The sequence below is a fragment of the Drosophila hydei genome, unplaced genomic scaffold, assembly GCF_003285905.1.
Source record: "Drosophila hydei strain 15085-1641.00,03,60 unplaced genomic scaffold, DhydRS2 tig00008144-arrow-arrow-pilon, whole genome shotgun sequence".
Taxonomy (NCBI): domain Eukaryota; kingdom Metazoa; phylum Arthropoda; class Insecta; order Diptera; family Drosophilidae; genus Drosophila; species Drosophila hydei.
Window position 1 is genome coordinate 1,389,995 of NW_022045849.1, and position 13,735 is coordinate 1,403,729.

At 39.5% G+C, this 13,735-nt stretch overlaps 1 protein-coding gene across 1 annotated transcript; it reads right to left on the reverse strand.

The window, feature by feature from the left end:
- Positions 1-127: 127 nt before the first annotated feature.
- On the reverse strand, positions 128-13,473 carry LOC111603478. Its single transcript, XM_023321069.2, has 5 exons — positions 13,443-13,473; positions 13,065-13,377; positions 10,217-10,303; positions 4,612-4,783; positions 128-1,225 (listed from the first exon to the last, which is right to left on the reverse strand). The coding sequence occupies exons 2-5, from the start codon at positions 13,365-13,367 to the stop codon at positions 156-158; spliced, it is 1,632 nt and encodes a 543-aa protein (XP_023176837.2). The 5' UTR covers positions 13,368-13,377; positions 13,443-13,473; the 3' UTR covers positions 128-155.
- Between the last annotated feature and the right edge of the window lie 262 nt (positions 13,474-13,735).

Sequence of the window (13,735 nt, forward strand, 5' to 3'; positions counted from 1 at the left end):
AATCGATTGCTTTTCATTTTTTTTAAATTTAAAATATAATAGAATAATTTTAAAAACATAATTTTTTTATATATGAAATATTTATATTTTATATATTTTTAATACAATTTCAGTTCATCACGTGTTTTTTTTATTAAAAATAAATTTTCTTTTTACTACTTTCTCTTAACAATAATATCGAATCCTCTGCAATTGTGCTCGCCCGTGTCCAGCCAGGTGAGGTATTCACCTGTGGCGCAAATCTCTGACCAGCTGCGCGTTAACGGCTGAGCGGGCCCGAACCACTTGAGCTGTTTGCACTGTGATTCGATGCTGGTATTGAACTGATGCTGCTCCGCGTCAAGCTGCCACAGGAAGACAGCAAAGCGATGCGCGCTGATCTCCAGCATGGCTAAGAGGAACGTGTGCACCTGTGCGCCACCTGTCGGCTCAGCCAGGCGCAGACAGATCTGTGCATCGAGCTGAACGTGCAGATGCAAGCGCTGGCCCAATGTGCCGCAGCTGTGCACCGTGCCCAAGCCGTGCTCGGCGCGCAGATGCTCTAGCAGGCACTCCGTCGGGTCTAACGGCAGTTTTATTGATGATGTCTTCGGCAAGGCGCCCGCCTCCAGCTGCGCCCGCTGCAAGCTCGCTGCAGTTGACAATTTGTTGTTGTCGCTGCCTGGCGTTGGCTGGAAAACTTTCAGCTGTTTGCTGCATGATTTCCCAGTTGGGCAATGATAATTTTGATATTTTTCTGGGCCCAACACCTGCCCCAGACCCGCACCCAGACCCAGACCCAGACCCAGACCAACTTCCAGTAAGCGCTCTCGCCCATTATTTATGTTTGCAACTTCATTGCTGTGCAATTCGTCTTGATCTTCGTCTGTAATCTGCCAACTTTTCTTACTCAACTTGAACTTTGGTTTAACGAGCATATTGTTGCCATCCTCTGGCTGTTGTTGTTGTGGTTGCTCCTTCAGGACACTTTCCACCCTCGGCTCTTTTATCACGTTGACATTATTTTCTACTTGCGCACTTCCCTCATTTCCCATTGGCATCGCATCCACTGACTTGACGCCCTGCCCCGGCACGCCCAGCTGCATCTGCATCAGCTTGCCCGCCTTTTTACACTTTTTACTCCCGTTCGATTTGGCCAATGCCATTTTTGGTTGATTATGAAATTCATTTGTGCATTTGCCGCCGTTGCTGTTGTTGGCCATTGCATCATTCTTAACGGATTTCACTGCAAGAAGTAAAAAGTTACCAATTATTAGCTCCATATATATATGAAGGAATGTTGTATGAGCGTAGTATATAGTAAGGCACAAGTTTCTATCTGTACCATTTAGATTTTTCCCATTCCGCATTGAACAAATGAACGGACGTACCGAAGGAGGGACGAACGAATGGACGGACGAACGGATAGACAGATGAGAGCAGGCACATGAAGACAGACGAGTGGGCGTAAGAATGGACGAATGGACGAACGGACGGACAGACGCATTGAAGTAGGAGAAGTAGGAGGACGGCTAGGCGAAAGGACGGACGGACAGACACTCGTAAGGACGAACAGCTGCAGACAGTTAAAGGGAGGAGCGAATAGACAGCGAGGCAAATAGAAGCACAGATGGAGTTGACTATATCGCCTCAGCTGGTCATGCCGTTCAGGAATATATATGCTAACTGACGGCAGTCACGCCTTCTGCTGCCCGTCACATGCATTGACAGAGAAACAATATACAACTCCTAGCCATGCCGCGGCTACAGGGTAAGAAAAAGTCTCCACACTTAATTGAGAAGCAATAAAAACGCACAAAGTGCTGAGCGAGTGAAAAGCAAAATTCCAGATTCTAAGTGAGTTCAACAAGTAAGCAGAAATGCCGTCGCCAAGAGACAGGAGACAGGAGACAGGCGACAGGCGACGAGCGAGCAGAGATAAGAGACAAGAGACAAGAGGCAAGCGACATCAGTGTTTCGTTTTCTGTTGTTGTGAACCTAACATTAACTCGAGTTGGCTCGACCCTCAAGGAAATGCACAAATTGAAAAATGCAGAAATATGGCAACAACTTCTTTGATAGAAGAGCTCAACAAGTTTGCCTGCAGCAGGGAGTGACTGACTAAAAGATACCCCACGCTGTGAAAGAAGCAACTGTAAGCACATATGGAAGAGAGTAAGAGAGTGGAAGAGAGTGAGTGAGACAGATGCCGACAGATAGAGACAGAGTGAATGAAAGCATAAGAGAGAAGCAGAGAGAAAAACAGAAAGAGACGGAAAGAGAGAGAGTATGAAAGAAAGGGAGAAACCGATGAAGTGGCAGAGAGTGAGAGAAAACAAAGTGAGAGAGAGAGAGAGAGAAAGAGAGAGGGAGCAAAGTGAGAGAGAGAGAGAGAGAGAAAGAGAGAGAGAGAGAAAGAGAGAGGGAACAAAGTGAGAGAGAAAGAGAGAGAGAGGAAGAGAGAGGGAACAATTGAGTGAGAGAGAGTGGCAAAGTGAGAGAGAGTGAGCGGGTGAGACAAATGAAGAAAATATAAAGTATAAGAGAGAGAAGAATGTGAAAGAGAGGGAAAGATATGTAGGGAGTGGCGGAAGAAGAGGGACACTTGAAACATAAAAGAAAGAGAAACAAACAGATAGAGAGATCTCACTCTCTCATTAGAGTTCCACAGAATGATAGAGAGAGAGAGAGAGAGAGAGAGAAAGATAAAGAGCGCAATAGACTCACAGCACAGCTATAAAAACTTTGCGATACGATTCCCATTTAATGGGTATTTAGGTATAGAAAACATCTAACGACAACTGAAAGCAGCGCAAACGACAATTGGAAAGGCAATGTCAAGCAGTGAGAACTGTGGAGCAGAGCATAAAGCGTGAAAAAGTTTTGCAATTTATGCAACATAATTATGCAAGAAGTCTCAACTACAATAAAAATCTAGCAGGAGTGGGCTGGTGGCTAGTCGGGAGTGCTCGACTAGAAGAGACCTTCGTACACAAGAGCATTATATATTTATAATTGGATGTCTCTAGACCAGTACAGACGCATGGTCAGCCCAGTTCTTAGCTCTGATCAGGAAGTTGGGGTTAATTCTGAGTTGTTCAATATCAAAGATTACAGGGTATACAACGGACAGTCAAGCATTGCAAAGCCCTTGCAGCTCTTAGTGCTGGTCAAGAAGTTATATATGAGTAAGTTATGCTTATCAGCCACGCCTTTTCCTTCTATCCAGGGCATGAAAATCTTCTTCAAATGATTCCTATTTATATAAAATTCATAAAAACCTACAACAAATTTGCTTGGGATTACGTCCTGCACTTAAACCGAACTTCGAATGGCTATTTTCTGTCGTACCTTTCCTCACTTACATATTCTAAGACTAAGGTACACCTTGATACCTATTTAATGTTACAACTAAACGTAATTTTGAAGCTGAAAACTTTTGCACAAGGCAATTGACAGATAGCGAGAGCCCTTCTAATGGCATTTCTTCTTCTTCATCTTGTTGTTGTTGCTGCTCAATGAGGATTCGAAGCTCGCAGCAAAGGTGAGGTAAGCCCGCTGCTTAGGCTCATAACGGTCCAAGCATGGGCACATTATACTAATGACAGCGCTAATTTAAGCGCCATTTTAGGTAGATTACAACAAGTTGGCCCAAAACTTTTGCCTCAACAACTGACGCACTGAAGACATATTAATAGATTCACTCGAAAAGCAAAAAAACACCAGGGAAATCTCTCCTCAGTCAGCAGCGCACGGCTAAGCGATGCTCCGTAGAAAATTCCATAACACTTCAACTGACTTTTTTGTAATTTAATAATGCACTAAAAGAAAATAAGAGATTTTTGCTTGTCTCACATCACCACACAGGATTCGAACCCACGCCTGCTCGAACCAAGGCATAATCACATTCCCCACCTCTATCACCAACGCCACTCCAACACTTGACCTTACAGCGACAAATACACAAGTAAAGCAGCAGCTAACATTTCACTTACAATGCTATCACAATTGCAATTCTATTTATAGAATTCCAATAAGAATGCACGGCTTTCAATGTATGCATGTGTGTGTGCGTGTGCACACGCATAGCGCAAATGCCTGAGCTTGGCCAAAGTCAGTTTTGTCAATTGACTTGACGTTTTCTTTAATAACTTCTGTGTTTATAAACGGATTTTAATGCAATTTTCAGCAAATCATCATAATAATCCATTGAATATATAAAAAATATCTTAAAATAAAAATTGCTTTAAATACCAACTATATTGTACAGCTGAATTTTAATTTGATCGATTTTGATAAATTTGAAGCAGTTATGCTAAATATAAAATTCATTAAAATTTTAAATGTTATTCAAGAAACTAAATACGAAATTTGGTAACTTTAGCTCGAAAGATGGCTAAGATATGCTGCTATAATTGAAGCTTGATTCTATACCTGGGAAAATTGGAATATTTATCGATTATTTGAAGCCAACTTGATTTGTGTATAGAACAAGACTAAGACTTGCCTGCAGCTGCTAATTAAAATTTTTTCAATTTTAAGGCTTCGTCCAGGCCTACGAATGAACATGTTAACAAAACACCCATACCCCATTCTCATTAAGTAGAGCTAGGAGAAGAAGAATCGACTTACCGCCGTCACAGGGGAAATTCTCAGCGAGCAGCGTAAATAATTTATCCGAGAGCAGGCAGCGTCCGCGGGGTCCCAATGGCACTCGGCAAACCGGACACTTTTCAGAGCGATTGCGACAATTATTGCATAGCACGTGCCCGTTGCAGCACTGCCAGCCAGGTGGCTTTATCACCTGCATTCACGGAAGACAACCAAATGTGCAATTATTCAATAAAACGAAATTTCATATCATATCAATCAAACGCGTTTTGTTATTCGGCTAACAAACGAAATGTCTGAGATTTTTCAATAAAGCAAAAATGTATTTCAATAATTTAAGCATGAAAAACCGTTACTTTTTGCAAAATGGAAAAATATTACAAGCGGATTTAAAATAATTCCCGCTTTTTCCCCATTTGATGCACAAAAACAGTTTTGCGCTGTTCAAGCGGCGGACGGAAAGCTATAGAAATATATATAAAATCAAAAAAAACCAGCTCACACAGAAACATGGGATTTGCTTACAAAAAAAGTTGAAACAAAGCAAGCGAATGAGTAGCAAACGGGCGCTAACGACTGCACAATGCTCGTTCGCGGTAACTAACAAAGCTTGGACATTTAACTAAGGAGTTCTTATTTGAGAACGCTTAGTACTTAAGAGATATATTGCTATGGAAGAGATGATTTTCTATATGTAAAGTCCCAGATAGCTTAGAGTAGGTCAATAGTTAAACTATAAAACTTTTCGATTCTAGTATCAAAGCTGAACATTTTTGTGTTACTGCTGCTGATATCAAGTGAGTTAGGTCACACTTTTCATTATATTATTTTATAGGAAGTTAGGGTTAAGCTGTAGAGCTGGTCAAAGATCAGCTACATACAACATTTTTCGATTCCATCTGTAAAAGTATTTTCGATTTACTGCGTTCCCAGAAGTCTTGGGCATATAACTGTAAGTCGATTAGTAGAAGAGGTTGTCAAGAAACCTTTAGAAACTTAAGTTCTTTTAAACACTGCAATCGATCGAACTCTAAAAAAGTTTATCAAGAAAACTAGGGAATTCCAGCTTTAATGTAAGACTATGTGGAACCATCTTAATTAAGAATTTGCAAGCTGCCCAGCCGAAGTATGTTTAGCTGATACAATTATAGTAGATCTCTTGATGCTGCAATCAACAGCAACTCACATTAAATAGGATTTCAGTTATACATCTATAGCTAATATGACTTTTAATGTGTTTATCTAACAGTTTTATTAGATCTGTAGAGCAGATCAAAAGCTAAACCCTATCCAAAAATAGATCTAATCGCAACTAAACTTTATCCCGACGTATATCTAATAGCTGCAACACTTTTGTTGAGTTGCCAGTTTCTCCTACTGGACTTTCTCATGAAAACTTTGTAATTCCGATTTTATTAGCTGCTCAAGGCACGTATATATTATATATATATAGTAGAAACATCAGTAGATCTCGTAGATCCTCAATGTATGTAAATGTGATCTATACAAAAAGATATAGTTTTATAATTGAATAGAACGCTTCATATATATAATATATCATGTTATATAGAAAAGCCTCGCATAGTGGACTGTCTATAATACAGAAGAGCCTAAGTTCTATAATATATATATATATATAATATATCATATATATAGTTAACTGTCTATAATACAGAAGAGCCTAAGTAATTTAATATATATATATATAATATATCATGTTATATAGTAACGCCACGCATAGTTGACTGTCTATAATATAGAAGAGCTATAGTTTATATAGTAAGAGTTATACCAATGCCCAACTCTCTAGCGAATGCACAAGATCTGTTCAGAGCTGGGTATGCCTGACTGCACATATACCCAACTTAAAGTCTCTGCAGTCAAGCACAAAGCCAATATACCCGTTCAGCACTTGCTGAACGCGCATAGACAACGATATAGAAATTCAATTGATGCATTTTGTCAGTATTTACACACACACTCGCACCCACACACTCGTGTAATACATGTGTAGCGGTACGTGTTTCCATCTCAGCTACAAATATGCAGCAATAAAGATACAAATTTTGCTTGAAATTGTTTTTTTTCCTTTGGTATCATTTGGAAATATGAATTTCAAGCTTTACAAATGTAAAGCGATTTGCTTGCAATCAATTTAGAGGGTTCCTCCTCTGTATTATTTATGTAGAACTATAGAATGCAACTTTAATCACATTAAAGGAACGGCCAAAGGGAATGGCCAAAAGCGAATTGCCAGTTCTGCCTGAAAAAGTTCAATTCTTAAATCTATTTATAGGAATTTTACGAATTTTCATATCTAAATTTCATTTGGCAAATTTTAATTTATAAATCATTTCTTAAGCCTGTCAAAATGCAAATTTTATGCATGCTTAATAGAAATGAAATTTCGATTTTGTATTTTATCCAGAGTCAACAGCAAGCTCTGACGACCAATTGCACTTTGTTGCCGTCCGAAGTCATTCAGCCAGAAACTTGCTTAAGTCGCTTGGAGAGAAATATTTGTTTGTGGAAATATTGAAAATCTAACGAAACAAATCCCTTAATAACTTAATGGATTTGATTGTTTGCAGAGGCAAATAGCATAACCCATTAGCGCACGTATGTGTGTATACCCTGTGCTTGTTGAAAATGGGTATATTGGCATGTGCATTGGTATGTAACAGTAAGTGGGAGGCGTGACGAGCTGAATATTGAATGCATATGCTTAATGGAGACTATTGTTATTGACTAAGTCATTTTAGTCCGTTTGGCATTGTGTTCGCCTCAATAAATGAACAGATCTCGAGAACTATAAAACTTAGATGTTTGAAAATTATAATATCTATTTCTGTATATTGCAGGTAACCTAGGACAATTACTTTTTTAAAATATCTCATTAAGTTTGCTTAATATCAATAAATATAGATATTTTTATTTGGTTTTTAAAGCATAACTCGAAGATAATTAGAGCAGTATATACAAAATTTGGTATGTAAGCTTATATTAAAAATACTTAGCTTACAAATATTATTTATTTTAGATAGCTTCCCAAATTGTTCTTTCTATCAAAAATAAAATCCTTAACTCACATACAAAAGTTTACAAATTTAGTATGCAGACAGCCTTTGTTATCATAATTATGCTCTGAAATTTTCATTAGGATCGTGCGTATATAACTCGAGTTATTCAATATTCAAATTCCATTTCCCATACAGCGAACCATTGGGACTGCTGCTCTATAAACGATGCTCATATGCCTGAGTATAAGTTACAGAGTATCTGCTATTTAAGCCGTCTCACTTTCTTATAGACTGCTTTGATAGCTATCAACTGTTGCCAGCCGCAAGCTAAGAGTCGTGACGCCTCCGCTCTCTTTTAAAGGGGTATTCTGCATAAACAGATTTTAAGGCTAATAAACAAAATTATGCATTCAGTGTTAGCAGCCAGCCAGGTGAGCAGGACATGCCCAGAGCTTCACTCTATATATATATATATATAACTCTGCGGCCTTGCCCGGGCAAAGGACATTTTCGTCTCTGGCCCAAAGCTGCTTTTTTCTGGCTTAATAAATTTCATTAGGAGACAACTTTACTATATAACTGCAGTCCGAAAAAAGAAACAACTATGTCAGACGAGAGTTAACCTTCGCTTTATGCTGTCTAATTAATTAAATTTATATGCTTGCCACCTGGCACTCGCTTGAGCAGCTTTCAGCATGGAAATTTCTGTTCAACATAAATTTTGGGGCAGCTGGAACTGGTGGCACTTGACCCCAGCCAAGCTGTATTGCCTGTCATGCCTAATCGACAATATTTGACTTTTAAATTTCGTAATCAATCATCGCACAGCATGCTCCATATATTTCGCCTAAGTGCCGCCAGCCAATAGAGCAAAACTAATCAAATCACATGCAATGGCAAACATTTATCAAGCAGACGAAATATTTGAATATGGAGAGAGCTCCACATATGCATCCCCATACATAGACATGCATATACATAGATAGTAATATATATATCTAAATTGAGTTTCAATAAAATATTTAATAAAAAGACAAGTGTGCTTAGCTTAATGGGGAGTGATCGACTCAGATATGCCCTGAAGCACATTCAAACTGACAGAGTTTACTGTGGTCTATAGTACTCTAGAGTTATAGAGTTTCTCTCTGGTAGTCTAATATGTATGCAAAATCAGATATTTTATGAATATATATGCTCACTATTAACGTCAACATAACACAGTTGCAGTCTCTAGCTTTAATGATCTTACATCTTATGCCAAAAAAAAACCAAGTATCTTTAGCGATTCTTATCGATATAATAGAAGTGCGATTAATTATCGAAAAAAGAAATATTAATTATATTACGTATGGCATACTATTATAAATATTTCAAATTTCCAGTCTGCAGCTTTTATAGTTCTCGAGATTTATGAACTTAAATGAACGGAAATGAAATGTTTGAAACATAGATCGTCTTTCTGATCGAGAATAAGAGCTGAAAAACGTGGGATACACACATTTTGAGTGCAACAATATAGTCTGTTGCAATAATTACAGGGTATACCAAAGTCATGTATGCATATAGGCGAAGCAACATGGCTAAATCGACTCAGTTTGTAGTTATTATGAAGTATCCTATATACTTTATGCACTAATAAGCTTTTTAGCCAAGCCTCAGCTTCTTCTACTTTCAGTTACATGCCCATTACAGGGTATGAAAATAAGTCTTATATATGTATAAAAACATAAGGAATGAAGCATTTAGCTAGAACTACTCACACATATATCAAACTCTTAACTACATATGTACACGCCCAATATACCCGTTAAACCCATTCTCACATTAATGCAGGGTATACAATAGAGACCTTGTACCTTGTACCTTGGCTGCCACGCCTACTTTTGCGCGTTACAAGCATGTGTACAAAGCCAATATACCCACTATCAGAGGAATACAGGGTATGCAATAGTCACCTATGTATACATTTGTATAGAACAGGCAGACACAGAGCTACGCGGTCGTGCCACGCCTGCATGGGCCTGTTACATGAGCTTGAATCAAAAGTTTATACCCTGCTTAAACAGTTTCAAAAGGGATTCAGAGGGACTTACGTATATATATATAAATGTTATATAGTTGAGCAGGCATATGTTATGGCATAGCTGGTGACTGACATCAAAGAGAGCGGGCGGCGGGCAGCGGGGGGGCATTAACTAACAACAGCGGCAACAGTTATTTGTAGTCATGACGGCGACAGGCTGTGAGTAATTGTGTAAACAACGGGGCAAGGGTCTACCTGGGCATCGGGCGCTGCAATCAGTGGATGCAGCTTGACGTTTCAACTTTATGCACGGTCAAGTGATTAGCAACGACGAAAGTTGCGCCGGGCAAAATCAACGCACAGCAGCCGGAACGAGGACAACAAAAGGCAAACAAGCGCCCACAGCCCAACTAAGTTTTGTGCGAGCCGAGCTCGGTGCGGCTAAGTTATATAATGACAAACTAAAACTAGAACTAAAAGCCAGCAACTGGCAACTGGCAACTGGCAACTGGCAGCCCACAGCCTCGTCGCCTCATCGATATGCAACTCACGCGAACCGACATACTCCATACATCATACTTACATCACAGCAAACGGGACACTCCAGCAGTTGAGCAATATGTTGCAAGCAAGTTGCAAACTTTTGCAGCGATTGTTGATTAATCCCATGCTGCAAAGAGAGAACAGCAGCAAGTGAAAGCAAAAGTTAATCAATTTAGTATTTAGTATTTAATATTTAGCATTTAGTATTTTTTAAATACTTTCTCCAAGAGTTAAAAACAACCCAACGTAATTATTCATAGGAAAATAACTGGAAAAGTAATTCGTGTCGACAGCTAGTGAGAGTGATTCAGGCAAAGAGTGCCCGACTAGAAAATACCCTCACAGCCAGAATTTTCAGCTATTGCAGAGATGTCTTACTTCTTATAGCTGTATACTCTCTTGAAATCCACATACCAAATGGCTCCAGCTCTATAAAAGTGCGAGATATGCTCAAATAACTAAAAATTTATATTGATCCTGAACGATTTCATGGCAAATGGAGAGCTTTATCGATGATTTGAGAGGACAAACTTGTTCTAAGAATGTCATGGAAGTCTCTAGCTCTTATAGCTATTGAGATCAATGCGTTCAAGCAGACTGACAGACGAATAGACAGATGAAAGAGCGGATGCATAGACAGACAAGAGGGTGGACGGATAGAAGGATGTATGAACAGACGAACAGATACATAGACAGGCGGGCGGATGGACGGCAGGACAGGGGAAAGAATATATGGACAGACAGACACGGATGGAAGGACAGATAAACGGACAAGCGGAATGAAGTATAGATGGATGGACGGACGGTACGACAGACAGATGGATGGACGAGCGAACAGACAGAAGCATATATGCCGACTTACTACTGATCCTATCATTCTGATCAAGAATATATTCATAGGTATGCGCCTAGGCCTCTGTCTTCATTACCTATTCAGATTATACGAATAAGTGAAGTCCCATCCGAAAATTGATAAAGCTATTTTATCGCCTCCAACGGAGATCTACATAAATAATACTTATATGTAATAGGGAGATGAACAATGCTATAAGGTCATCCACTTTTGTTAGCATATATCATTGTTGATCTCCCTATTACATATAAGTATAATTTATGTGGATCTTCGATAGAGGCGAGGCCAATCAACTTTCAAATAACTTTATCAGGATTTCCTTATATTCTAACATAATCAATCACATGATCAATCTGAAGAGCAAGTCAATGGGCTAACCCACATAGCTTACTTAAATATTCTATTCAAAAAGTTATAGAAGATCTAATATTTCAGCACATAATCTACACACGTGTAGCTAACGACATTCAGAGTCTCTCCCAAGCCAATATACTCATATCACTTTCATGAACGAGTATCCACATGTATGTCAATTGCCGTTAAACCCATTGATTACTGCATGCATATAGCCTGAAGTGCTGGGGCCCATGCCAATTGATTCGGCACATGATTTCGATTACACATTAAGTAGCGCCCAAACTAACCTTCACCCAAAATGCGAGTGCAATTTGTATGGATTGGTGGTGCGAGCGAGGCCCTAGACAGTGGGTGATTGGGTTACTTCCAGCTGGCGCCCAGGCCTGGCTGCCATCTATGTGATTCGAGTGCTTGTCAAATTTGGGTCAATTAAATTTCTAATGATGCACTGCATATAAATTGTAAAACTTAATAAAATATATATTTGCAAATGCCGTTAGTTAGACAGATAAACACCTTGGGCCAGCCAAGCGCCGTGTGAATACAACTGACACCGATGTAGTAAAAGATGCAGCATCCATCAGCTGGATGGAAGCACTTACAAGGCTGTGAGGCATACAAGGCAGATTTGTTAATTGCTTCTGTAGCATGCGTAGCGTCTTCTAGCTTATATATACTCGTGCCTGACTAGAAGATACCCTGACCAACGCGTAGATCTGCTGTTGAAACGATGAAGCCTACTTCTAACTTATTTTTATATAAGATAAGATAAGATGCAAATTTATAATATATATATTAAACACTTTCCATGTTAAGATATTAATATATCTTCAGTTTTACAGGTAATGTAGGCAGGTAACCAAAGTCGCACATATGCATCATCTGTCTATTCATTGCGAAATTCTACATACCCCCTTTGCTGTAGCTGTAGGTTTTGTAATCTTCAAGTTATGCTTAAAAAACTAATAAGAAATATCGATATTTATCGATATTATGGAAATGGAATGTTATTTCAAAGAAAGACTTTTAGTTAAGGCTACATGTGTTATACAGTATTATCTATTCCAAATTTCAATACTCTAGCTCTTATAGTTCTCGAGATTTATACAAACGAACCGAAAGGCGAAGGAACAGGGATTAGAATATGATCATGGCTCTACAGGCCCAGTAGGTAGAACTGTTACTAAGTAAGCACTCGTATAAAGCTTCAAATATGTGCGTCAGTCCAACATACCCTGTTTGTCATTATATTACAGGGCATCACAAAGAATTGCTTCAACTCATCATTCTGATCAACTTAATATTTCTACTTTTCAGCATCAAAACCACCTGCTTCTGCCTGTTACATACATGTGCACATAACAAATATACCCTGTGTAGTCTCTTACCACAGGGTATAGGCTTAAATATATAATTGCAAACTTGACTGGACTGGGACATAAGAGAGGATACATAAATATTTAATCTAAGCTAAAATGAAGCAATTAGAAATCTGTGAGTGAAATATGTGATTGGCTTGACATAAGTACAGTGAAAACACATTTAATGAACAGATAATTTAGCAAAGGTCAAGAGACTAGCTCTATGAATGGAGGACAGGTTTCTGGAAGCTTAGAGCTGCCTTGATTCGACACTCTTGGGGAAGCCATGACTTCCCCTGACTATTCCTTAAGCTTACCTCAACATGTGCCGCCTCCTGTGGATCGCCCGTCGTCGGCTGCTGCCGCCACATCAACATGATCACATGATCAGCGCCAGTTAGCCAGTGTTCGCGCAGTCGCTTGGCCAGCTCGCTGATCCGCAGCCCGAGGACATCTCTGCCGTTCAGCTGCAACAGGGTATCTCCAATGCAAATGCCGCCCAATTGGGCATTCGAATCGCTCTGCACACCGCTGACCCACGGATATGGATCCCAGGGTGCACGACTCAAGTTCAAGCCCAGAGCACCAGTCGGTGCCTTGACAATGCATTGCTGCAGCATAATCTCCGAGCTGAAAGACCAAAGCAGAATTCCATTTCTATATAAAAGACTGTGGATATACACACATATACCCACTCTGCTGACACCTTCAAGGGCGCACGTTCAAGACATTTGCAGTAATTTATATATTAGCTCACGCATGCACAGAGCAGCGAGTGGGCTTACCACAGTCAAGGATGGATGAATGGAAGGGAATGGCTGAATAACATAAATTTTGCCTCATTTTCAACACCTCAAATGTGTGCCAGACGTGCAGACACACACACACACAGACCGAGTGCTATATGTAATAGCAAAACACATCCATATTATATCTAAAAACAAGTGAGCGAGTGCCCTAGACAGCTCCCGACTGCACGTTACTACCA

What these genes read in the sequence shown, in the direction of transcription:
- LOC111603478 (XM_023321069.2), bottom strand. Translation starts at nt 13,367, where the DNA reads ATGCTGCAGCAATGCATTGTCAAGGCACCGACTGGTGCTCTGGGCTTG. An exon ending in AGGAGGCGGCACATGTTGAG is followed by an intron (nt 10,304 to 13,064) that starts GTAAGCTTAAGG and finishes CTCTCTTTGCAG; the next exon opens with CATGGGATTAATCAACAATC. An exon ending in GAATTTCCCCTGTGACGGCG is followed by an intron (nt 1,226 to 4,611) that starts GTAAGTCGATTC and finishes TACTTCTTGCAG; the next exon opens with TGAAATCCGTTAAGAATGAT.